General features: G+C 43.9%; 1 protein-coding gene across 1 annotated transcript; it reads right to left on the reverse strand.

Moving 5' to 3' along the window:
• Positions 1 to 27495, reverse strand: adisspa (adipose secreted signaling protein a). Its single transcript, XM_079553509.1, has 6 exons — positions 27414 to 27495; positions 12287 to 12356; positions 7129 to 7262; positions 6896 to 7052; positions 1018 to 1143; positions 1 to 183 (listed from the first exon to the last, which is right to left on the reverse strand). Exons 2-6 carry the CDS (start codon positions 12303 to 12305, stop codon positions 89 to 91), a joined length of 531 nt encoding a protein of 176 aa, XP_079409635.1. The 5' UTR covers positions 12306 to 12356; positions 27414 to 27495; the 3' UTR covers positions 1 to 88.
• Positions 27496 to 27499: the final 4 nt, after the last annotated feature.

Below are 27499 nucleotides of genomic sequence, written 5' to 3' on the forward strand. Positions count from 1 at the left end.
AAAAAAGTAAAACTAAAGATTTCATTCTCGGGGTTTTTCTGAAGTGCGACTTTTACTACAAGTGGATGAAACACAGACGCTCACAGTCCTATATTCTCCTCGTGCAGTGTTTGGAGTGGCAGTCCTTTAGCGGCCCCAGGCACTTGACGCCCTCCAGCAGCATGGGCGTCCCGTGGTGGGGGTCTGCGGACAGAGAAGGGCGGGGAAGTCACCAGGAATCGGCGCTGCACTGCAAAAAGTGTCTTAAAACAAGACATTTTGTCTTGCTTTAAGGAAAAAATTCTGCCAATGGGGTCAGCATTTTTTTCTTGCTAAGAATTCGTATTTCTAGAATATTTTTCTTATCATAAAACAAGAAAGAAACTCTACATTTAAGCAAATAAATAGCTAGAATTAAGCAAAATGTCCTCAGAAAATGGAATAATTTAAGGAAAACATTCTTATTTAGTGAAAAATTGTGGGATATTTTACTTAAATGTTGCTTGATTTAAGCAAAATGTTCTAAATTACACACATTTTTGAGCAAAATGTTCTTAATAAAATCTAATATTTAAGGAAAATATTGCCCTCACCCCGGGACCCGTCTCCATGATGTGGAGCCAGGCTGATGGCCAGAATCACCTGCTGGAGGATTCACTTATTCCACTTTAAAGAATGGAATGTATTTTCTATCTGTGAGAATCAGTTCTTAAATTAAGAGTTCTTGTGATCTTAGTTTTTCTTAAAAATAAGAAAAAATATTCTTTGTCTAAAGCTGAAGAAGATTCAAAAAGTTTTTCTTTCTTGTTACAAGAAAAATGAGCATGTTTTTTAGCAAATTTATCTGAACAAGAAATGGCTAGATTTTATTTCCTAAAATAAGATTTTTTTTCTCAAGAAAACTTTGCTCAGCAAAACATTATTACTTTTTAGGGAAAAGATAAGAACTTATTTCTTAAAGTAAGACATTTTTTACTTGCTTAGAATCCACTTTTTGCAGTGTGACGCTTCTATAGAGGTGGAGGAAACACAACTCACCGATGATCTTGGCTTGTAGTTTGACCTTGAGAGAACTGTCCCTCTTCCCTTTGGTCAGCAGCGTCAGCTCCTCCTGCAGCACCCCCTCCTGGTGGGTTTTATACTCGCACGTCACTTTCACTCCTCCTGCAGAAACACAGGCACAAGATTCATTCGGATTCATCTCCAGTTTGAAAAGAGAGAATCCAGAATATCGAGTTACACGGTGCTCGTCACAGATCAGATAAACAGCAGTGACGCGATTAGGAGGAATAATGAATGGATCCGATAGAAATGAAATGCTACTGGCTCCAGTCTTATCTGAGGACATCAGCGCGGTGTCTCCTGGAGTCTAGTCCAAGACGCTATCGTTCCAAAGACTCCGCTCTCAAAACTCAGGGCTACTAGTGATTCCTCGAGTCTCCAAAATCACTGAGGTAGAGCCTTTAGCTACGAAGCTCCGGTTATACTGTATGGAACAAGCTCCCAGCTCACGTTTAAGAAGCAGCTACAGTCTCTACATTTAAGACTAGGTTCAAAACAAACCTCTTTGAATTAGCTGATGATCAGGTCAGTGAGGTAAAGCTCTGACCCACAGCCTGAAGTAAAACTGCTTTAGGAGAAACACTGCAGTGAGAAGTACAGTACACTGAGCGCTATCCTCTTCTTACTGCATACATTGTCTTTGTATGATACAATATATCTTTTATCTGTAGTTTGTTGTATATAAATATTACTATTCACATAGTGTCGTAGATCATGGGTGACCAAACTTTTTGTCTCCGAGGGCCAAAATGAAAAACTGCCTGAGGGTTGCGATGATGTCAAGTGTGAAACATGTATAACTGCAATTAATAATAGTTACTTTGTTTGTTTTTGTATATTTGCATTTGAGTTTACCTACGCAAATAACTTGCTGTATTAAAACAAATGTTAACTATGGCAAAATCCTAGTTCTAGTTGAACAAAATCACCAAGAGAGCGCAAAATGTAAACAGCACAGTTTTACAGTAGCCCTACAGTGACTTTACATAAGTCATTTGTTAACTCAAAGAAAATGCCTGAAAGCATACAAGTCAATTTTTAACATGTACCTTTGTTGATGTCAACGACCTTTGCAATAAAAGTTGGAAAAATGGGAAAGTTGATGCTACAACACTGTGATAAACACCAAGACACTACAATAGTGTTTCCTTAACTTTGCGAAAGGAGTGAAACAGCGCCCCCAATTTGACGCTGGTGGACAAAAAGTGAACTGCATCCATATTTACCATTGAGAATGAATGGAAGAGAGTTAGCGTCAACCAAATGTGGCGCAAAAGTAGGTAACCCTCTGGTGGGCCAACGAAATTGTTCCAGGGCCATATTTGGCCTGCGGGCCCCACTTTGGGCACCCCTGGTCTAGATCGAACGGAGGAACCCTGCTGAACTCTTGGCCCGTCTGCTGAGAGACTCCCATCAGCCCTGGGTCTATAGCCTGTCCGTCCATGGGAGTGGATCTCTCCTTCTGTGGTTCTCTCCAAGGTTTCTCTTTTCTCCCCCTGGGTTTTTGAGTTTTTTCTTGCCGTGCTGGAGAGTCTCAGGACCCGCACCGCTCATCACCACCTGCTGCCGACACTTATTTGGACATTATGTTTGCCTGGATTTTTCATTCACCTGAACTTTACATTGTCTTATTTACAGCTCTGTTTTATTGCCTTAAAGGGGATAGATGCAAGTTCGCCATTTTATACTCACTACTGCCACCTCAGGTCATACGTGTAACTGCACCTCCTATAATAAGCTCGTGCATGACGGCAATTCAGACCCAAATTAGCACCTTTTTCAGTGACAGTTCATGATTTTAGAGGCAGTTGTGGTGAACAGGTCTGAGCTCATTCTACACATTAGGACATGGCTGGAAAATACATTATGTTTAAACTCTGTATAGTCCCTTTAAAGACTGATACAAACAAGGAATGAGTCTGTTCCATTTCCCAAAGCTCTTTTTTGGACACAACCTAAAACTCTGTCCTCTTCAAACCCCTCAGACAAATAAAAAATGATTTCTTTGAGACATTTCATCTCTGCTGTGATAAATATTTCAGTGTAATACAATCAAATCAAATGTCTTCAGTTCATATCTCTCTCTAAAGAAGAAACTTTCATTTCCTGTTAATTGCCATTGCACGTTTAAAATTGCTGGAATTTTGCAAAAGTAGCCCCCGTAGTTTTCGATGATGGAAAGATAAAGACTTTGCCTGATACGTCGCCTTTAAGGAGTCACTAAGAGCTGTCAAATTAACTTTATGGAACGACGTGCCAAATGGCAAAGTCGTAAACCTGCCTCCTGCTCGGGAAACGTTTTGGCAAGCGGCCCGTGAAGAAAAAAAAAAAAGTCATTCTCTTGGAGTTCTCCCAAAGATGCGAGAGTAGCGAGAACGTGGGAGTCGTGAGGTCTGGACGTCTCAGCTTGGAAATCGCTGCATAATTTTGTGGATAAACAGCGAAAAGTAAGACTCTGTAATGTCTGTTCTACACATTGTCAGTGTTGAAATCATTACAGCAGGATTTCAACCTCCCGAAGCGAAAGTGTGAGGTCTGTTTTCCCGGCTGCCTCCCTTTCAAAGGTTTCAAAGAAAGGCCAATAATCAGCTCATATTTCATAAGTGTAAGTGCAATCAGGGGCCAGACCCACAATGCACTGTCTGGCCTTTAGATCAATGTCTGTGTCTGTCAGCACAAGTAAAGGCAGTGATGTGGCTATTTATAGCGTCGCTGCAAATCAGGGCGGCACAATTAATCAATGTCAAGTTGTTATTGCAATTATTACAACGACATAATTGGATCTGCAGTGTGCAATGGATAACACCCGCTGTAAGTCATAATTATCATTTTATTTCAGCGAAGCAGCAAATTTAATGAAGAAACGTTGGGCAGAAAGGTTATTTTTTATGTTTAAGCTGACAGGAAGTGACATAGATAGAGGTAAAGTTCACAGCACTCATTTCCCATTGACGTAACGAAAATAGAATCTTTCGAGAAACACAATTTTCCACTCTTTTTTGACATTTTCTGGTGGAATATCAACTTATTTATCACATACAAATAAAGTCAGGTGTAAATCAGGCCCATATGGATATTTTCTCACAGCAGATTGTGCAGTAGAAGTGAAAAAACGGCAGTTGTAGCAAGCGCTAGCTAACCGTTAGCATTAGCCAGATGCTAACATGTAGCATCAAGTTAGCATTCTCCATTATTCATGTATGTATGGGCTGTTGAACCACTTTGCTCCTCCCCATGTCTTTGTATCATTATTTAGTAGAAACTATATTCATAATTCAGCGTTTGTTACAGTAGTTTTTGAATAATTAGAGAAAATTTTAGTTTTTTCAAAATTGTTTTCAACTGTTTTCAAATAATGACCATATATGGGCGGTTCCAGAGATGCCGTCTGTATCTATGTCACTTCTTGGTAGTGTCCAATAAGGAAGTCAAACTACAGTATAAACATCATAAAAATTGTCACAATTTTAAGAGAGCTGGTAAAACTTTTACCAAAATATAAAATATGTGTCATGTACACTTTAAGTCACATTTTTATTAATCAGAACGATCAAGCCGTGAACAACTACAGTAGATACTGTCGGCATCTCTGGAATCGCCCATATATGGTCATGTTTGAAAACAGTTAAATGGGGGGTATTGTGCAAAATCGACTTTTTCAGGCTCTACATCTTGTTATTCTGTCATTCCCTCATTAAAAACATGCCTGAAGTGTTGCCTTGGCACATTCACGTATTTTTGAGTAATCTGTAAAGGAACGGCCCCACCTCCTGGAGACGCCTCCGAGCTTTCGTCACCAGCCGAGTAACCAACCACTGCTCCTCAGCAGGACCCCCTCCCCACAGATGCCACAGACAGCGTGTGGAGGGGGCGTGTCGGAAAGAGTCAGAGGTTCTTAAAGAGACAGAGGCCTATTTTAAGACATTCACTACAGCCATTTTGAGAGAGCACTTTTATACAAGGCAGTTATTCTAATTTACTGCATTTACAGACCAACAGAAGGTTTCGTCATCATTGTAGTGTGATATAGACTGGTGCTATGTGATTGAAAAAAGCAGAATTTAAGGGGGAAAACAATTTGGAGAAAAATCTAAACTTTCTCTAATTATTCAAAAACTACTTTAACAAATGCTGAATTGTGATTATAGTTTTCTATTAAAGAAAGATACAAAGACATGGAGAGGAGCAAAGTGGTTCAACCGCCCATAAACACATAAATAACAGAGAATGCTAACATCATGCTTCAAGTTAGCATTGTGCTAATGCTAGCACTAGCTACGACTGTCGTTTTTTCACTTCTACTGAGCTTTGTTTATGTGTGGTAAATAAGTCAATATAGAGTGGAAAATTGTGTTTCCCAAAAGATTCTATTTTCCTCCTCGGTGAAGCCACGCCCCCTTTTATAACAAAGATGTCATCTGTATCTATAGTAAACAAACACATATATTTATTGCGCTACGTTAGCTGCAAAGCGTTATAATGATCAGAAATTTTAAAGAAAAGTGTTTGTTAGCCTTCTTAATGTATGTTCCTATAGCTGTTAGCCTTTAGCAATCAAACAAGATCAAATCTGGAGGTAGATACAGACAGCAACATGTCCCACTAGGCATGGCCCATAGAAAACAAAGGAGAAGATCGACACCATTAAATGGCGTTTGCCGAATCAGGACAGAGAGCAAGTTGGTTTGTCCGGGAAACTACATTGTACGGCGTAATAACACCTTAGGGCAAGGCCGTGGGAACCCAGGGTCCTGAGGGCGCTGCAGCACCCCCTGGTGGATAGTTTGTGAACTGCAGGCAATATTAACCCCTTAACTCCCACCTGAACCGAGCACATTTTCTCCAGCTTTACCCCAGTCCAAAAGCTTCTGGAAAAAAGGTGTGAAAATAGCAACAAAACTGAGACGAAAACAAAGATGGAAATGTGACAAAATAGTGAGAAAACATTGACAAAAAAAGTGACAAAAAAATGACAAAAAAGACAAAAAAAGAACAAAAAATTACAAAAAAAGACAAAAAAAGAACAAAAAATGACAAAAAATGTGACAAATGACGAAAAAATAAAAAAAATGACACAAAAAATGACACAAAAAATGACACAAAAAATGACAAAAATGACAAAAAAGACAAAAAAAGACAAAAAAAGACAAAAAATGTGACCAAAAAATGACAAAAGAGACAAAAAATGACAAAAAAGACAAAAAAAGAACAAAAAAATACAAAAAAAGTGACAAATGACGAAAAAATGACAAAAAAAAATGATACAAAAAATGACACAAAAAATGACAAAAATGACAAAAAAACCGACAAAAAAAGAGAGAAAAAGACAAAAAATGTGACCAAAAAATAACAAAAAAAAGACAAAAAAAAGACAAAAAATTACCCCAAAAATGAGTTGAATTCCCCCCCCCCAAAAAAAAAAGATGGAAAAAAATCTGATGACGTGAGGAAAAAGATCCATTTAGATGAGTTTTTGTAGATCTTAGCTTTCAAATGAGGCGTTACTCTGGCCTACAGGATGTGGGTAAAGCTGAACTGGAGAAAATGCTCTCGGTTCAGGCGGGAGTTAAGAGGTTAATAAATAGGATTCATGCACAGAAAAAGTATTTTGGGGGTAAATTTTGTCCCTCAGCGCCCCCTAACTAAAACATCTTCCCACGGCTCTGCTTTAGGGGCACTTCGACGTCCGCGTACTAATATATTCACTTTACTGCGCGGACGTCAAAGTGCTCCTAAGGTGTTACTACGCCTCAAAATATAGCACCCTCTTTAATTTGGGGCAGCTATACTTGGATCATGTGACCACTCACGTAACCGTATCTAAATCGTTGGTTTTGTGGCATGTAGCGCTCACCCTCGAGTGTGGAGTTGATGCGGTTGACCCTCAGTGTGGAGGGGGGGCGTCTGGTGGGGGAGGACGTGTGTGAACAGGACAGGTCTTTGCCTAAAGTCGGGACGTCCGAGACAATGAACACGATCTCGTAGCAGTGGTGACTCTTCAGGAAACCAGCCTGGAAAAAGAGGAAAGAATAATAAAGTTAAAGAGATAATTATTCATTTATTTTCATTATGAGGCGGTTTACACACCTTGACCAAGTAGGTGCCGTCCTTCTCCCGAACAGCGATGAGGGAGCAGAGATCTGACTGGTCGTCCCGTCGTGTGGGGGAACCGGGCGGGGCGTCGTCGTCAGGGAAACGCACCGCGCCTTTGGACGTGGAACCTGCGACCGAGAATTTAAACATTTGTTTGTGGAATTGAAATGCAATGTACAGTTTCCAAATCAGAGACGCGACCTCTCATCGTCAGCGAAATTAAAGAGTTAAAAAGGAACATGTGGGGAAATATAGTATTCTGACGACAAATTCAAACTGTAATTAATAAATCAGAAAAATCTGCAATGATTTAGATGAGAGAAGCTCAACTTTTGTGTGATTTCGAGCTGCTTTTGGTGACTGAAATGGCCTTTGTATCTATGGATTTCTGTTTTAGGCCCAAGAAGTGCAGGGTTATTATGTTATTATGTATGCAAAAATGAAAATACTACAGAAACATACAGTATGTATAGATGACAGAATATTTAATTTCATAAATGCTGCTGATATACTGTAACATGAGATCAACTTGAGATCAATAATTTATTCTTTTTTGTTTTAATGAAGTTTGACAAATATCTCATATTGTCGAAGAACTAATCATGAGAGGAACATCCTATCACTCAAGTCACAAAATCGTACAGTATGACTGGCATGACCTTAAAAATATGTGTGTAAATAAAATAAATGGCGACAACTTCTATTTCAGAGCATTGGCAACCTAGGTGGCCACCAAAGATATAATATAACAAAGATGAGCGGGTCCTGTGTGAACCTCAATGGCCGCTCTATAGGGTTGTGCCGATGGACGGTGATGGATGAGCAACATCACGATGTAGAGCCACCATCGTGATGCCACGCCCCCTCCTGTCAGAAACAGGCACTGATCTTCTGTAGGCCTTGTAAACCCACAAACTGTGCAGGGATTGCACTGTAAATTAAATCACGGATGTAACTAATATGCGCGCTAGTGTCAGTGGCCTGCCAGAAGCCATGATGTGTTAGCCGTAATTATCAAAGTAAAGACGCAGCTGCTCTGTTTCAGACGCGCGGAGCTCTCTCTCTCTGCAGCTCAAAGTTTAACAGCGCGTGGTTTTGCTTTGCTGCGTACGGAAACTTAAACCGTTTTAAAATGACGAGATGGCGCTCACATCGGAGCTAGCTGAGCACACGGATTATTCTCACGAAGGACCGAGAGAGGAAAGAGAGACGAGAGAGAAAGGCGGTGCAGGAGGTACGAAGTTACGAGCACACGGAGCGGGCAGCGCATGGAGCGGCTTAAAAAATGTAAGCTACGACGCAAACTTCTAAATATTGTCCCGTTCACCCACTGTTTCTTAAACATTGCGTTAAAACTGAGTAAATGCAAATAATAAGCTCCGATTTACATTCGTATTAGTGTGATAAGAGCCTTGGTATTGAGGAGCCGATGACGTTCTCCTCTCAGACTTTACGCACGAGTTTTAACACATTTCTTTTGCAAAAGTCGTGTTCCGTGACTCTGTTCAGATCATGTTTAGTTTAGATCCATTTATCCTGCAATCTCACGTTTTCTTAACATACATAGTAATATGCAGCATATAAAGGCTATGTAAATGTCTTTAAAAAAATGCTTATAATGAAAAATGGACGATATCATCGTCCATCATGATGGTTCACTGTAAACATCGTCAACGGTCAATTAAGGGGACATCGCCCAACCCTACCGCTCTATCTCTTCCTATACGGAGCCCTGCGCTCGAGGAGTGGGCGGAGCCTCCACAGAGCTCCAGAGCTTGATTGACAGACTCTGGAGCCAGTCAATGTACTGAAAATGCTTCAAAATTTCGGGCTGATAAACAAAAACTAGCGCGGTTAAAAAAATTTCACCCACCCCAGCGAGGCCACATGGGTCATTTTTAGAAAAAGAAAAACTCTTTGTAGCCAGGATTTTAAGCCGTTCTTAGGACGTTTGAAGAATCAATGCTCCCAAGTGTCTCTGGGAGTTGCCCTGGTATTACAGCAACGTCAGCTCCCCACCATGCCCATTGGTGGCCACCTAGGGCGCCATCTGGTGGAGGGGGCGCCGAATTGCCCTTTAAATACCCCGCCATCTACAACATCACTGACATTTGGACATAACTCTTGAACAGAAAGTGGAAGAGTCTGGCAGTGCCTGGTCCTCCCTGGTCCTCCCTGGTCCTCCCTGGTCCTCCCTGTCCTCCCTGTCCTCCCTGGTCCTCCCTGGTCCTCCCTGTCCTCCCCGGTCCTCCCTGTCCTCCCGGGTCCTCCCTGTCCTCCCTGTCCTCCCTGGTCCTCCCTGGTCCTCCCCGGTCCTCCCCGGTCCTCCCTGTCCTCCCTGGTCCTCCCCGGTCCTCCCTGTCCTCCCGGGTCCTCCCTGGTCCTCCCTGTCCTCCCCGGTCCTCCCTGTCCTCCCTGGTCCTCCCTGGTCCTCCCTGTCCTCCCTGGTCCTCCCTGGTCCTCCCTGTCCTCCCGGGTCCTCCCTGGTCCTCCCGGGTCCTCCCTGGTCCTCCCTGGTCCTCCCTGGTCCTCCCGGGTCCTCCCTGTCCTCCCTGGTCCTCCCTGGTCCTCCCTGGTCCTCCCTGTCCTCCCGGGTCCTCCCTGTCCTCCCTGGTCCTCCCTGGTCCTCCCTGTCCTCCCTGGTCCTCCCTGGTCCTCCCTGTCCTCCCTGGTCCTCCCTGGTCCTCCCTGTCCTCCCTGGTCCTCCCTGTCCTCCCTGGTCCTCCCTGGTCCTCCCTGTCCTCCCTGGTCCTCCCTGTCCTCCCTGGTCCTCCCTGTCCTCCCTGGTCCTCCCTGGTCCTCCCTGGTCCTCCCTGTCCTCCCTGGTCCTCCCTGTCCTCCCTGTCCTCCCTGGTCCTCCCTGTCCTCCCTGGTCCTCCCTGGTCCTCCCTGTCCTCCCTGGTCCTCCCTGTCCTCCCTGGTCCTCCCTGGTCCTCCCTGTCCTCCCTGGTCCTCCCTGTCCTCCCTGGTCCTCCCTGTCCTCCCTGGTCCTCCCTGTCCTCCCTGGTCCTCCCTGTCCTCCCTGTCCTCCCTGGTCCTCCCTGTCCTCCCTGGTCCTCCCTGGTCCTCCCTGTCCTCCCTGGTCCTCCCTGTCCTCCCTGGTCCTCCCTGTCCTCCCTGGTCCTCCCTGGTCCTCCCTGGTCCTCCCTGTCCTCCCTGGTCCTCCCTGGTCCTCCCTGTCCTCCCTGTCCTCCCCGGTCCTCCCTGTCCTCCCTGGTCCTACCTGGTCCTCCCTGTCCTCCCTGGTCCTCCCTGGTCCTCCCTGTCCTCCCTGTCCTCCCCGGTCCTCCCTGTCCTCCCTGGTCCTCCCTGTCCTCCCTGGTCCTCCCTGGTCCTCCCTGGTCCTCCCTGGTCCTCCCTGTCCTCCCTGTCCTCCCCGGTCCTCCCTGTCCTCCCTGGTCCTCCCTGTCCTCCCTGGTCCTCCCTGGTCCTCCCTGTTCTCCCCGGTCCTCCCCGGTCCTCCCCGGTCCTCCCTGTCCTCCCTGTCCTCCCCGGTCCTCCCTGTCCTCCCTGGTCCTCCCTGTCCTCCCTGTCCTCCCTGTCCTCCCTGTCCTCCCTGGTCCTCCCTGGTCCTCCCTGTCCTCCCTGTCCTCCCTGTCCTCCCTGGTCCTCCCTGGTCCTCCCTGTCCTCCCCGGTCCTCCCTGTCCTCCCTGGTCCTCCCTGTCCTCCCCGGTCCTCCCCGGTCCTCCCTGTCCTCCCTGGTCCTCCCTGGTCCTCCCTGGTCCTCCCTGGTCCTCCCTGTCCTCCCTGTCCTCCCCGGTCCTCCCCGGTCCTCCCTGGTCCTCCCTGTCCTCCCTGTCCTCCCTGTCCTCCCTGTCCTCCCTGTCCTCCCCGGTCCTCCCTGGTCCTCCCTGTCCTCCCGGGTCCTCCCTGTCCTCCCTGTCCTCCCTGTCCTCCCCGGTCCTCCCTGTCCTCCCTGTCCTCCCTGTCCTCCCCGGTCCTCCCTGTCCTCCCTGGTCCTCCCTGTCCTCCCTGTCCTCCCCGGTCCTCCCTGGTCCTCCCTGTCCTCCCTGGTCCTCCCTGTCCTCCCTGTCCTCCCTGTCCTCCCTGTCCTCCCCGGTCCTCCCTGTCCTCCCTGGTCCTCCCTGTCCTCCCTGTCCTCCCCGGTCCTCCCCGGTCCTCCCTGTCCTCCCGGGTCCTCCCTGTCCTCCCTGTCCTCCCTGTCCTCCCTGTCCTCCCTGTCCTCCCTGTCCTCCCTGGTCCTCCCTGTCCTCCCTGTCCTCCCCGGGTCCTCCCTGGTCCTCCCTGTCCTCCCTGGTCCTCCCTGTCGTCCCTGGTCCTCCCTGGTCCTCCCTGGTCCTCCCTGGTCCTCCCTGTCCTCCCTGTCCTCCCCGGGTCCTCCCTGGTCCTCCCTGGTCCTCCCTGGTCCTCCCTGTCCTCCCTGGTCCTCCCTGTCCTCCCTGTCCTCCCTGGTCCTCCCTGGTCCTCCCTGGTCCTCCCTGGTCCTCCCTGTCCTCCCTGTCCTCCCTGGTCCTCCCTGGTCCTCCCTGGTCCTCCCTGGTCCTCCCTGTCCTCCCTGTCCTCCCTGGTCCTCCCTGGTCCTTCTACAGCCCGGGGAGCTGTGCAGCATCGCGGTTATACATTTAAATCAGAAGTGCAGGCTCCCTCCTCTAACAAAAATAGCTAATTATAGCAACAATAATAATCATAATATACAGTATATACAACAAAAACAGCCACAAAATATATCAAAAATATATAGCGTCCAGATTGAGTGAAGAAAGTTCAGAAAAATCTTTGACCAGGAAAAAATTAATAAACACACAAACATGTGTAAATGGTATAAAGGTATATAAATTATATGATATATTTTATCTGGGGAGGCAAAAGCCCAATCTTGCCTCGGGCAGCACATTTTTAAACGTGTTCTCTCGTCTTGCTGACTTTGTTGTTAAATGATTTTTGGTTTTACACATTTGTAAAATTGAGGGAGAAACACAAAGGAAAAGCTCTGGCTCTTTGCTCATGTGAGATCTCGTCAGTGCCATGTGAACAACGGCGCCATCGCCAAAGTATTAAAGCACAAAAGGCACTTTCTCTCCTCCCGGCTTTGATGTCACGTCTGAGCGGCTCCGATTGTTCCCGTGGAACCGCTGCGAAAACCACGTCTGAAAGACTGACAGAGACACGTCGTCAGAAATACACACACACCTTTACGCCCGGTCGCCATGGTGATCAGCAGAGATTTGTCCAATCACGGTCCTACGTCATCACTGGCCCGCTACAAACCAGGAAGAGAAACAACAAGGGCAAAGTCAGAGTTACATAATGTGGTTCAGAGTCAGCCTCAGCAGCTCGGCCTGTGTTTGAAGGAGATGAAGCGTGAAACGACAGACAGATGTAAACAGGTCAACACAGATCATCATTTTAACAACAACACACAATCATGACTATACATAACTTTGTACTCCACTAATACTTTTGAAATACAACTCTTTTATTCAACTCAACTATTGAACTCTGCAACTGAAACAGCCAAACGGGAGACCTGACAGCTTAACAAAAGGTGGAACTGGGTAATATTCCAATATTTTTTCACATTTTAATCGGCTTGTTGCACAATGTGGCTACGCTAGTTCCTCTGAGCTGAAGCTGTGGGCGCTAGTACTTCCTGTTCGTATTCATTTCCATTAGGATTAGCTCAGACCGGTGAGTTTCTGGTAGAAATATTTCTATAGAGGAGACGTTTATGTTTGTGAGGATCAGGGAGTTTGTCTTGAAGCTAAAGGCTAATTTAACCTCTTCACTCCCGCCTGAACCGAGAGGATCTTTTTTCCTCACGTCATCACATTTTTTTTTCCATCATTTTTGTCACTTTTTTGGTAACTTTATTTTATTTTATTTTTTTTATTTTATTTTTGTCAATTTTTTATCCCATTTTTGTAATTTTTTTTGTCACATTTTTGCCATTTTTTTGTCAAATTTTTGTCAAATTTGTATCACATTTTTATCACATTTTTGTCATTTTTTGTCAATTTCTTGTGACATTTTTGTGACATTTTTGCCACTTTTTCATAAATTTTTCGTCCCTTTTTTGTCAATTTTATAATCACATTTTTATCACATTTTTGTAATTTTTTGGTCATTATTTTGTCACATTTTTGTCATTTTTCGTCAATTTTTAAGCGGTTAATGCTTTACACAACTTGAAATAGTGCCTTTATATATATCTTTATAGCATGTTAGCCTTTAGCTTCAAGACAAACTCTCGATCCTTCATGATCACAGGCGTCTCTGATCTGAACTTCATGATTTGAACTCAGTAAATGATCATCTACCGGGAACTCACCGCCCACAACGTAATCTTTAGAAAATATGATGATTATTCCAGGAAAAGAAAACAGACAGGAAGTCCAGGCGCTCACACCTTCAGGTCAGAGGAGCTAGCATAGCCACACCGTGCAACAAGCCAATTATGCTATTCAGTATTGTAGCCAGTAGATGAAGAAGCAAAAAAACAGAGGCAATCTAATTAGGTTATAAAAGGTAAAGGGCTTTTATTTTACATGTCTAACTGGATTAAAAAGCCAAAGCGTTTCGGCTGGGGACGGTCTATGAGCCGAAACACATTAGCTTTTTAATCCAATAAAGGCTTTTCTGACTTTTCTGACCTTGCTTTTACACATTTTAAGAACCTGCACTCAAGAGCACCAAAAATATATGATTATAAACATACTATAAATGTAAACTGGACTCAACATATATAGAAACACACTATAAACAAAGACAAGTACAAGTACTACAAATCATGTGTTAGTATTGAGATGAACACAGCTCTACTAAGCATTGATCGATCAGAGTTTGGTTTTAACAACACCCCGTTTGGCCCCATAGAGGAGAGGAGGAGATGCTAACAACATCTTTGGTCTTTTTGCGTGACTGAGCGCATGCGTAAAAACCAGACAGGTGCACATCAACTCGTCTAAGCTCAGGTAAGAACATATCTCAGTGTGGAAAAACGGTGGCCTGTTCCTTTAAATGTTGATTAAAGCCAGTTGGAATCCAATGTAATGCTTTTAACCGCTTACCACCCGCCTAAACCAAATGCATTCTGTCCTCTTTGGCTGTTATATAGGCCTGTGTAACACCTCATTTGAAAGCTAAGACCCACAAAACTGATCTTTTTCCTCGCGTTGTTGCTGTGTTGTGTCACCTTTTGTATGTTTTTTCTTTCTTTCTTTCTTTCCATTTTTGTGACATTTTTGTTGAATTTTTGTCATTTTGTTGTTGAGTTTTTGTTGAATTTTTGTTGAATTTTTGTTGAATTTTTGTTGAATTTTTGTCACATTATTGTCACATTTTTGTTGAATTTTTGTCACATTTTTGTTGAATTTTTGTTGAATTTTTATCACATTTTTGTTAAAAAAAATTGATTTTTTGTTGAATTTTTGTTGATTTTTTGTTGAATTTTTGTTGAATTTTTGTTGATTTTTTGTTGATTTTTTGTTGATTTTTTGTTGATTTTTTGTTGAATTTTTGTCACATTTTTGTCACATTTTTGTAGCCTGGCTAACACCAGACTAAAATCACAAGTGATATTTAGTCTGGGGACACCAATTCATTTTCTCGTAGGAGAGGTGTGGTTTACGATCGTCAATAGTCGTTTATTGGGCGATACGAAAAAAAAAAAAGTCTATCATGCGTCTTCATGTAGCCACAGCCAATCGTATCATCGTATGAGACGACGTATGACGTACCCGCTGTAAACTTTTGAGCTAAACTATTTAGAACAAGGTCTAAAGCTTGATCGCAAAATACCATCGTGTCTGCTGCTGTCATGTTTGATCCGTAAATAAACTTTTTTTTTTTTTATCCGTAAATAAACTACAAGCTTCCGTATATCGAATAGCGTCATCATCTTGCCGTCCCTTCTCGCTCTGTGATTGGTTCCCAAATCCACTGGAAAATTTGGGCCATGGTCCCCAGGCTGTTGTGCAGTTCGAAATAATTCGAGCGCACACAGCAGCATGGTGTTAGCCAGGTTAACATTTTTGTTGATTTTTTGTCACATTTTTATTGAATTTTTGTTGAATTTTTGTTGAATTTTTGTCACATTTTTGTTGAATTTTTGTCACATTTTTGTCACATTTTTGTCACATTTTTGTCACATTTTTGTTGATTTTTTGTCACATTTTTGTCACATTTTTGTCACATTTTTGTCACATCTTTGTTGCGTTTACATCCTTGTTTTCTTCTCATTTTTTGTGGCTATTTTGGTGTTTTTTCCCCAAGAAGCATTTTGATTAGGGTAAAGCCAAAAATTTTGTTGAATTTTTGTTGAATTTTTGTCACATTTTTGTCACATTTTTGTTTAATTTTTGTTTAATTTTTATCACATTTTTGTTTAAAAAAAATTGAATTTTTGTTGAATTTTTGTTGAATTTTTGTTGAATTTTTGTCACATTTTTGTCACATTTTTGTCACATTTTTGTTGAATTTTTGTCACATTTTTGTCACATTTTTGTCACATTTTTGTCACATTTTTGTTGATTTTTTGTCACATTTTTGTCACATTTTTGTCACATTTTTGTCACATCTTTGTTGCGTTTACATCCTTGTTTTCTTCTCATTTTTTGTGGCTATTTTGGTGTTTTTTCCCCAAGAAGCATTTTGATTAGGGTAAAGCCAAAAATTTTGTTGAATTTTTGTTGAATTTTTGTCACATTTTTGTCACATTTTTGTTTAATTTTTGTTTAATTTTTATCACATTTTTGTTTAAAAAAAATTGAATTTTTGTTGAATTTTTGTTGAATTTTTGTTGAATTTTTGTCACATTTTTGTCACATTTTTGTTGATTTTCTTGTCACATTTTTGTCACATTTTTGTCACATTTTTGTCACATCTTTGTTGCATTTACATCCTTGTTTTCTTCTCATTTTTTGTGGCTGTTTTGGTGTTTTTTCCCCAGGAAGCTTTTTGATTAGGGTAAAGCCAAACTGGAGAAAATGGGATCCGTTCAGGTGGGAGTTAAGAGGTTTAAGGACATTTCACGCCTTCATTTTGGCACAATTACACAATTTGGCAGAAGTTAGATGCATCTTGGTGTTAGAATATTTCCTCACACATTTCATAGTATTCGCTCAAGGCCCTGCACAAACAAATGTCTAAACTGTAAATGTTTTTCTTGACAAAGGAAAGCCAGAGTAAACAGTCTCAGTGTGTGGCTGCTTGTTAATAAAAATAAAAAAAATGCTGTAGCCACAAAACCACAAACATTTATGGCCTTTATCCATTATGCATGACCCAATCACAGCTGCCACTCGAACACATGAGCCAGCACTTTCATCCGTCTGCCAGGAGAAATCACACGAGCAGAGGAGGAAAAACTAGCCCCTAAACCAGGGACTAAAACGGGTCTAAACCGGGACCAAGTCGATCTGACGAGAACACAATTAGCACTTCTTCTTCTTCTCCAAGTGTAAGATGTGATTTTGTCAGCGGAGTCTTACTGTGACAGATTGTTATGTAACGTTAGCGCCGCTCAAACAGCAGGGGAGAACTTCACATGATCAGAACAGCTTTTCAATTATGATACAAAATGTGCAAAACAAGTCCCTGACCGTGAACCAACAGCTCAAGATCTAGATATGGGCTTGTTCTTCTGGCCAGAGCCTAAAAAACTATATATTTGATTGATTCTATATTAAGCACGAGCATGACGGCACTTCGGACCCGAATTAACACCTTTTTGAGGATTTTAGAGGCAGTTGTGGGGAACAGGTCTGAGCTAATTCTACACATTAGGACATTGTTGGAACGTGTAGACCAGGGGTGGGCAAGTTTGCTCGGTGGAGGGCCGGTTTTCTTCATCGTCAAAAGACCAAAGGGCCGGACCCTCCAATTGAAGCAATTGACGTAAAGCATCACTTTCTACATATGCCAGTGTTGTACATCATATACACTGGGAAAATGTCCATCTTAAAATAGATAAATGACTTTTTTTTATGTTAAATTTGAGTAAATCTAAGAGCAGATAAAAACGCTAATGACAATCGAACAAATAGAAATCCCACTGGAAATCAGACAAATTAACTTTTACTGTAAAAAACATTTCTTTTTCACTTGAAATTATACAAAATAATCTGAATTACCCCTTCTGGAACCGCCACCTTAACGTGGTGGAGGGGTTTGAGTGTCCGAATGATCCTGGGGGCTATATTGTCGGGGGCTTCGTGCCCCTGGTAGGGTCTCCCAGGGCAAACAGGTCCTGGGTGACGGGTCAGACAAAGAGTGGCTCAGAAGCCCCTTATGAGAGACCAACAGGCCTGGTTTGAATCGTGAGGCCGTCCTTCTGTGGACCCACCACCTGCAGGAGGAGCCATAGGGGGCTGGTGCAACGTGATTTGGGCAACTCCAACAACCCCCACGACCCGGCAACGGAAAAGTGGAAGAAGATGGATGGATGGATGGATGGATGGATGGATGGATGGATGGATGGATGGATGGATGGATGGATGGTTGGATGGATGGATGGATGGATGGATGGATGGATGGATGGATGGATGGATGGATGGATGGATGGATGGATGGATGGTTGGATGGTTGGATGGATGGATGGATGGTTGGATGGATGGATGGTTGGATGGTTGGATGGATGGTTGGATGGTTGGATGGTTGGATGGTTGGATGGATGGATGGATGGATGGATGGATGGATGGATGGATGGATGGATGGATGGATGGTTGGATGGTTGGATGGTTGGATGGATGGATGGATGGATATAACTGAAAGTATTTTATCTATACTCTTGCCTCTTACTGTAATTGATTAATTCTATGTTGATGTTTTATTGATTGTATTTGTTTTCTTATATTTATGCAACTGTGAAGCACTTTGAATTGGGATTCACCTATTGAAGATGGCGCCTGTGACTGGCAGTGCCAAGGCTCGTCTCCTGCTGTGTAGATTACTAATGGTCATTTTGTCAACATATGTGATCATATCAGCCCAAATAACAAAGGGATGTGTGGCTTTACGGACTTATGATCGGGACTCTTTGTTTCGTATAAAGCAGTCAATGGAGAGCCTGTTTGATACACGGAACAGCTACAAACAGACGTTTCCTCCTCCTTTCATCATCGATCCCGGCTCACCTGACTACTTGTTGCTGTGTCGGGCGCCGGGCAGAGTCCGCAGGAGATCCAAGAAAAGAGGCTCTCGGGCTGGTGTCCAGGTTAAGCGTAGGCGTGCAGCAGCGCGTGGGGGCTCCGCTGTTTTCGGCCGCCGGGATCGCGCTCAGTGCCTGCGCCAGATTTCTCTCCTCGATGCGTGTGGCAGGGTGTCCACGCCGCCGCCCGCTCGGACTACTACGAGTGTCCTGGACCCATCACAGCGCTGGAGCTGTGGTCAGGAGTTTTCATCGCCATCACCGACTTCCGTGTTTGTGCCGGCTTTTCCCGCTTGGACCAGCTGGAGGTGCCTTCGACCAATCCCGCTGCGTAACACGGACACTGCCTTCGTGACGTCATCTACTATCCGTGTTGGCCTGTTGAATGCTCGCTCTATTGCGAATAAATCTCATTCTTTGAACGATCTTTTCTCAAGAGAAAAGATGGATATCATGTGTCTTTCGGAGACTTGGCAGAGAGAGGAAGAGTTCATTCATTTAAATGATCTCTGTCCAGCTGGCTGCTCTGCAGTTGGGAAGCCCCGCCCCTGTCGCCGTGGTGGTGGCCTGGCTTATGTGCACAGGGATGTCCACAAATGCAAAGTGTCCCAGTCCCAAGAATTCTCATCTTTTGAATCGCAGATGATCAAGGTGGGCTTTTCGTCCCCACTCTACTGTGTCTTGATCTACCGGCCTCCTGGCCCTGCTGCTGCCTTTTTAAAGGATTTCAGTGACTTTTTATCCTCTATAATAAAGTTGGAATCTGTCTTAATCCTTGGGGATTTTAACCTTCATGTTGATGACTGCTCATCTTCCCCCGCAATGGAACTGTTAACGTTGACCGAAGCTTTTAATTTTGAGCAGCATGTTTCCGAGCCCACTCACCAAAAAGGCCATATTTTAGACCTAGTTTTTACGCTTGGTTTAAACATTTTAAACATGTCTGTGATTGATGTCCATATGAGTGATCATAGTCTTGTTCTATTTGATCTGCACTTTAGTCCTGAGCCCAAGCCTTCAGCTGTCAGGTCTCAGAGGCGTGTCATCTCTCCAAATACTGCAGATAGTTTTTCTGAGATGTTTGACCCGCTTTTAGTCATGGACTGTCTCAATGTGGACGATCTCATTCACTGTTTCAACAATCACTGTGTAACAATTTTGGATCAGGTGGCTCCTGTTAAATCTAACTTGTCACAGAAAAAAGCGTGTCCTTGGACAAATGAAAATATCTTAGGACTCAAGAGACTGTGTCGTAAGACTGAACGCCTGTGGAAATCCACTAAACTTGAGGTGCACAGACTCTATCTCAGGGATCTTGTGTCATCATACAATGTGATGGTTGACAATGCCAGATCTGATTATATCCGTCAGCTGGTATCATTGAATAAGAAAAATCCCAAAGTGTTGTTTGACACAATAAATTCTTTGGTTTGTCCTGCTGCTCCAGTTACCCCTGTCTTTTGTGAAGCTGACAGTAATGCCTTTTTGAGATTTTTCACTAACAAAATTAAGATGATTAAGGATAAAATCCCGCCCCTCCTGTGTGGTACCCCTGCTGAGTTTGAGCCTGTGTCCAGCATGTGGTCCTCATTTAAGACTGTGACGTTTGCTGATGTTTCGGCACTGGTGTCCAAGATGAAGCCGTCCTCTTGTTCTTCTGACGCTCTTCCTTGCAGGCTCTTTCAAAAAGTGTTTGAGGTAATTGGCCCTTGTGTTACCAAAATGGTTAATGTGTCTTTGTCAACTGGCGTGTTTCCTAGTGCCTTTAAACATGCCATAGTGGAGCCACTACTAAAAAGAGCAGGTTTAGATCCGACGGATCTTAATAGTTTTAGGCCTATCTCAAAACTCCCGTTCCTGTCCAAGATCCTTGAGAAGGTGGTCTGTGAACAGCTTACATTCTTCCTGGATCAAAACAACATCCACGAGCCATTTCAGTCAGGCTTCCGTAAACAACACTCTACGGAAACGGCCTTACTGAAAGTGTCCAGCGACATTATGATGTCTGCTGACTCTGGAAAACACACTGTTCTAGTTCTCTTGGATCTGTCCTCAGCCTTCGACACAGTTGACCATCAGGTTCTCCTGAAAAGACTGAGGGATCAAGTAGGTCTGTCGGGGTCAGTTCTACAGTGGTTCTCCTCATATTTATCGGGGCGTAGCTTTAGTGTTACAGCTAACCAAAAAATGTCTGAGTCTGTGGGTTTGTTGTGTGGAGTGCCTCAAGGGTCCGTTTTAGGTCCCGTCTTATTTTTGTTGTACTTGATCCCTTTGGGAAAGATCATCAAAAGGTTCAGTGATGTTTCTTTCCACCTATTTGCTGACGATATCCAGCTTTACTGTTCCTTTAAACCGTCCGAAATCCAGAAGTTGAACTCTCTGCTCCATTGTCTTGTGGAAATAAAACAGTGGCTCAGCGAAAACTCTTTGCAGCTAAATGCAGACAAAACGGAAACCCTGGTAATCGCACCTGATGATTCTATTCCAGGGATTAAACAGTTCCTGGGTGACTTAGGCCAGTCTGCGAAACCAAGCCTTCGTAACTTGGGAGTTATTTTTGACAAAGACATGTCATTAGTGCAGCACTGTAAGCAGCTAACCAGGAACTGCTTCTTTCAACTAAGGAACATTTCTAAACTTAGGAATATGGTCTCACGTAATGATTTGGAGCTGATCATCCATGCATTTGTGTCTTCACGTTTAGATTATTGTAACGGTTTGTTTTCATGTCTTAACAAGAAGGAGCTCTCTCGACTGCAATTAGTGCAAAACTCTGCAGCGAGAATTCTGACCCGCACAAACAGGAGGACCCACATATCCCCTATTTTAAAACAGCTTCATTGGCTGCCAGTGTCTTTTAGGATCGAGTTTAAAGTTCTGGTTCTAGCCTTCAGAGCCATGCATGGTCAGGCTCCTTCCTATATCAGCGCTCTGGTCCAGCCTTACACCCCTGCGCGGGCTCTGAGGTCTGTGGATCAGAACCTGCTAAAGGTTCCACGTACAAGTTTTCGTACCAGAGGTGACCGATCCTTCCAGGCTGTTGCTCCCAGGCTCTGGAATGGTCTTCCGCCCTCTTTGCGCTGTATTGACTCTGTTGTTTCTTTCAAATGCAAACTTAAGACGCATTTATTTGTCCAAGCTTTTAATTAGCTACTTTTGGGCTGCTGTGATTTCTGTGTTGTTTTGACCCCTTTTTTATATTGTATGTAACTTCTGTTTTTAACTGTGTTGTGAAGCACTTTGTGGCCTTTGCCTGTGAAAGGTGCTATATAAATAAAGATTACTTACTTACTTACTTACTTACTTTGAATTGCCTTGTGTATGAATTGTGCTCTACAAATAAACTTGCCTTGCCTTGCCTTGGATGGATGGATGGATGGATGGATGGATGGATGGATGGATGGATGGATGGATGGATGGATGGATGGATGGATGGATGGATGGATGGATGGATGGTTGGATGGATGGTTGGATGGATGGATGGATGGATGGATGGATGGATGGATGGATGGATGGATGGATGGATGGATGGATGGATGGATGGATGGATGGATGGATAATCTGAATTAAAAAATAACTTGAACAAAACGTCCTTGTTCCATTGGCAAGAATAGGTTTAATCTGCTCTAAGGCCAGACCAAATCTACTCAAATTTTAGATTTAATCTCTTAATTCAAGTAGATCTAAGTCATTTCTTCCTTTAGATCAGGGGTGTCCAAACTTTTTTCATGGGGGGCCGCATATTGAAGCGTACCCAGGGTGAAGGGCCGTATCGGTAGTTAGTGCCGCAAAACCTTCGACTAGCAGAGGTTTAATTTGTGCCCCATGCCTCTATTTAAGCTTAAAACCTTCATGCCAGCTCAGTCTCACAGTAAAATGTTAGTGGTTCGGTTAGAATTGTGTAGAATGATTACATTTCAGATAAAAAGGTCCATCTCTGGTGATGTGTACCGATACACCCCTGCTTTAGATGATTATTCTTTCAGGATTATGGCCTAAAAGGATGCTCTGCTAAGACATTTTAAGGAATTGACAGTATTTTTCTCATTTCTAGAGTACTTTAGCAGGAATTCGATCTCTGATTTGGGTCATAACATTTCTCAAAATCATCTCGAGGGCAAGAGTTTGATGGTGGAGGGCCGGTTTTGGCCCCCGGGCCTGACGTTGCCTACCCCTGATGTAGGGGGAGGAAAATACATAATTTTGACATTTTCAAACTCTGTATAGTCCCTTTAAGATTTGCAAACGTTCCATCAAACCGAGGAATCAGTCGAAATTACAATATCCAAAATTGTAGCAGAAGATTGTCTCCAACTGCAGCTAAAAGTCTCTCGGGCCGTGATATTGTTGTATTTTTAACAAACAGTGAAAATAGACACTATTCTCCAAGAAATGTAGATGTAATGCCAGTTTGAAGGCAATGTAACGCTTTGGTCACACTTTGTAATAACTGCACCTTGTTCAGCCTAATAGATTCATTAGTTAAAGGAACAGGCCACCGTTTTTCCACACTGACATATGTTCTTACCTGAGCTTAGATGAGTCTGGTCTTTGTGCCCTCAGTCCAAAAGACCAAAGGTGTTGTTAGCATTTTGCCTCTCCCAGTGTATTCCTATGGCTCCAAACGGGGGTGAAGTTGGAAGCGACCACGCTCTTCCACAGGCACAACGACCAGACAGGTACGTATCAACTCGTCTAAGCTCAGGTAAGAACATATCACAGTGTGGAAAAACTGTGGCCTGTTCCTTTAAAGTGATGGTCTGCAAGTTTGCAAAGCTAGGAGAGATTGGAAAGTAAACAATCCTTCCCTCTTGGACCACTCCTAGTTTGCAAAATGAGGAGAGTAGGAACAGAATTTTCAAAAGTGAAGGATCAAGCTCCTCCCCCCTTCCCTGATTGGTCCTGACAGGCCGTTTAACAGGAAAAGCTCGTCTCATTGGTCAAAATGGTTTCCCGGGGATTCTGATTAGTTGCTGAAATCAGCGAAGGGAGGGACTTTACAAAAATATAATTATTTAATATTTCTTACGTTAAGTCAAATTTATACACAATCAGATTACATTTGTAAAACATTTCAATTTACAGACTATCACTTTAAGTGTGAAACACTTAACAACTACTCGACAATTAATAAGTGAAGTATATGGGAAAACTATTAATTACGAGGCATTATACCATGGTCTGGGTGAATACTGGATTCTGATTGGCTGGTGCATTATTTTGGTATAACCGCACACGTAGTCCGGTAGTTAAATCACTGGGATGTCACTCCGCTGTGGCGTCGCCATAGCAACGCATGACACAGCTGAATCAGATAAACGAGCAATTAGTGACTGACAGGAAAGTAGGGTGAGATGGATTTTGTGTTAATTTCAACGTTTTTGGCCAAAACCAAACGTTTGATAAAAGTTTGTAGAGGAGAGTGAGCAGCTAGGTTAGCTACTGTTAATAAAATACGAGCTTTACATTTCTATTGAAAACGGTTAAAGCCATTCATGATTTTCAGGCGTACATAAAAGGATCCTGCATTGAAGCATATTTGTCTGGATTAGTAAAGTCAAACATAAAAGTTTCAGTTGGGGCCCAGGTGTGAGCGACTCCACCGCAGCTGTTTCCATAAACAGTTGAGCTGGTTGAGCTAGCTAGCTTAAGCTTCAGGTTAAACAGCGTAAAAGTGAAATAACTCCTGCCCACGAGTGCCGCATATCGGTGTTTACTTCCAGGGAAAAGTGTTTCCGGGTTAGTCCTGTTGTGTTGTGATTCTGTGCTGATGTTGTGTCGTTGAGCCTGACTGAGATCCTCGTAATAGCTGCGGAGAATGACTCGCTCTGAGACCAGCCTTCAGTGACCGGCTAATAACCCACACAAAATAGTCCCGTAGTCTGGCAGATTTAGTGAGTTTAGTCAATGAAAAAAACATTTATTATAAATGTTACGTTTGTGGGACCCTGGTATAAGCGGATTAAACAACGAGGAGCCGCATTAGACGTTATAATGCACGACGCGGAGTAACACTTCTTGACTCCGCGTCGTGCATTATAACCGTCTAATGCACGGCTCCTCGTTGTTTAATCCTTACTTAACCTCCTCACCCTCGCCTTAACCGAGCACATTTTCTCCTTTTTGATTTTACCTAAATCTAAAAGCTTCTTGAACAGAGGCAACAAAAAGTTACAAAAAGCAACAAAACAGTTACTAAAAAGCACCAAGAATGTGACAAAAAAGTGACGACAACGCAAGGAATAATCTTAGATCACTTTAGTAGGTCTTAGCTTTCAAATGAGGCGTTACCCTCGTGGGCCCATAGGGTGTAAGCTCCGGTCGAGAAGCTTTCAGATTTGGGTAAAGCTGAACTGGGGAAAATGTGCTCAGTGAAAGGAACAGGCCACTGTTTTTCCACACTGAGATATGTTCTTACCTGAGCTTAGACGAGTTGATACGTACATGTCTGGTCTAGAGAACTAAGTAACTCTTGCCCCTAGAGGCCAAAAGCGCAACTGCAGGTGTTGTCGCAAGTTGATTTTTTTTAACTCATTAATTGTCCGTGAGAGTAAATACTGCACTGACAGAAAAGACAAAGGGACAGAGGAATATTGTACATCCAATTAGCTTGTTGCACAATGTGGCTACGCTAGTTCCTCTGAGCTGAAGTTGTGGGCGCTAGTACTTCCTGTCCGTATTAAATTCCATTAAGATTAGCTTAGACCCGTTCGAATCTTCGTATTTCCTACAGACTCTGGTGCAGTGAGTTCCTGGTAGATGATCACTACCTGCAGGTGAACGAGTTGCTGTACAGTGTTAATATTTCCGTAGAGGAGACGTCTATGTTTATAAGGATCAGTGAATTTGTCTTGAAGCTAAAGGCTAACATTCATTTCATGCATTATACAATTGGAAATAGTGCCTTTTAATCCATTTCTGTTATAGCATGTTAGCCTTTAGCTTCAAGACAAACTATCAATCCGTTATGATCACCGGTGTCTCCGATCTGAACTCGTTACATCACGATCATCTACCAGGAACTCGCTGCCCACAACGCAATCTTTAGAAAATATGATTTTTATTCCAGGAAAAGAATACAGACAGGAAGTAGCGGCGCTCACAAGTCCAGGTCAGAGAAACTAGCATAGCCACACCGTGCAACAAGCCAATTGCACAATGGAGGTCATTTTTTTCTCTCAAACTTGGCTGTAAATACTATTTAAGTGGCGCTAGCCCAAAGTTAGCTTTGCTCGTTAGCCTGTTAGCTTCTTCTTTGTGATTCTATTAGTGTGTATTGGTGGCTCCGGTCCGGTGGCAGTCAAGTTGCAATTGTGGTTTTATGGTCAGAGACACCAGGGGGAGATGAAAGACCCTCCAATCCCACTAACACTTGCATTACCCCCAGAAGAAAAGGATTTATTAAGGTAAACACGTCACTTAGTACTGCTTTAAGTAAGATTTTGTATCAAAGGTTGATCATGTCCCTTGTTCTAGTTTACCCGTGACAGTAGATGACGTGGCATCACTCCGTTGCATCCTAGTGGCAGGAAACTTGTAAATATTTAAATACAACATGCTTCCAGCTCACAGAAGGTCACTGGAAAAAACATCGCTCACTTACTGTGCATTAGGGATGCAACTATTATCGATATCTATTCAATAGTGTACGCCCTCTTCGAATCAATATGCAAATATGTTCAACGTGGATCGATTTAGGGTTGTAGATCAGGGGAAGGAGAGCTTGCGTCATTGAGGAACCGAACAATTGTAGCAAAAAGTAAAAGTAAAGCACCGTTTTCAATGAATGCCAGTGTTGTTCAGTATATTTGATCTAATGGGGTGTTTTGTCAGGAAATAATAACAAATATTGGCAGTACTTGAATCTTAGCTCTTGGACATTTTGCACTGTATTTGGAACAGAAAGTGCTTGTTTGATAGAAAAATTAAAAAATATATTCTATTAGCCCAGTCCAAACACCTCCAGCCTGATCCAAACACCTCCAGCCCCGTCCCAACAGCTCCAGGCTGAGGTTAAGACGTCCAGCACGGTCCAAACACCTCCAGCCTGATCCAAACACCTCCAGCCTGATCCAAACACCTCCAGCCCGGCCCCAACATCTCCAGGCTGAGGCTAGGACCACCAGCCCCGTCCCAACAGCTCCAGGCTGAGGTTAAGACGTCCAGCACGGTCCAAACACCTCCAGCCTGATCCAAACACCTCCAGCCCGGCCCCAACATCTCCAGGCTGGGGCTAAGACCTCCCGGTCCTAACACCTCCAGGCTGGGGCTAAGACGTCCAGCACGGTCCAAACACCTCCAGCCTGATCCAAACACCACCAGCTTGGCCCCAACACCTCCAGGCTGGGGCTAAGACCTCCCGGTCCTAACACCTCCAGGCTGGGGCTAAGACGTCCAGCCCAGTCCAAGAACCTCCAGACTGAGGCTAAGACCTCCAGCCCGGTCCTAACACCTCTAGGCTGGGGCTAAGACCTCCCGGTCCTAACACCTCCAGGCTGGGGCTAAGACCACCAGCCCGGCCCCAACACCTCAAGCCCTGCCCCAACATCTCCAGCCCCGCCCATATATCCAGGCTGAGGTTAAGACGTCCAGCCCGGTCCTAACACCTCCAGCCCTGCCCCAACATCTCGAGGCTGGGGCTAAGACCTCCTGCTCAGTCCCAGAACCTCCAGGCTGGGGCTAAGACCTCCAGCCCAGTCCAAGCACCTCCAGGCTGGGGCTAAGACCTCCTGCTCAGTCCCAGAACCTCCAGGCTGGGGCTAAGACCTCCAGCCCGGTCCAAACCTATTCCTTGGTGTTGAATCAAATTGAAATAAGGACCTTCATATCGCAATGGGCTATTGAATCGTGATTAAAGAGGTATTGGTCCATGGTATAGGTTTTAAAGCCTAACAAGAGTGTGAAAACCGAAACATAATTACTTGAAGTTATCGTTGACATTTGGGACCATCCTGTCTAATATAACACGATTCCGCATAATCTGCCACGTTTAGCCACTTTCCCCGCACAGGCGATCAGATCTGAGCTAAAAATAAACAAATGTGTCGGGGCAAACCCAATAACACAGTTCTCGGGGGAGTATTACGCGCGTGTGCCAGGAACCCTCCTTTCAGCGAAGCCTCTGAAACTATGCAGCGACGAGGAGCAAAGGCGAGGAGCAAAGACACGTACCTTCACGTTGATGCGCTACAGGACGTTTCCCCGCTGCCACTACCATCGAAAACATGCCGTTTCAAACGAAGATGCAGAGACTCTCC

The sequence above is a fragment of the Gobius niger genome, assembly GCF_951799975.1.
Source record: "Gobius niger genome assembly, chromosome: 3".
In the NCBI taxonomy this organism is placed as follows: domain Eukaryota; kingdom Metazoa; phylum Chordata; class Actinopteri; order Gobiiformes; family Gobiidae; genus Gobius; species Gobius niger.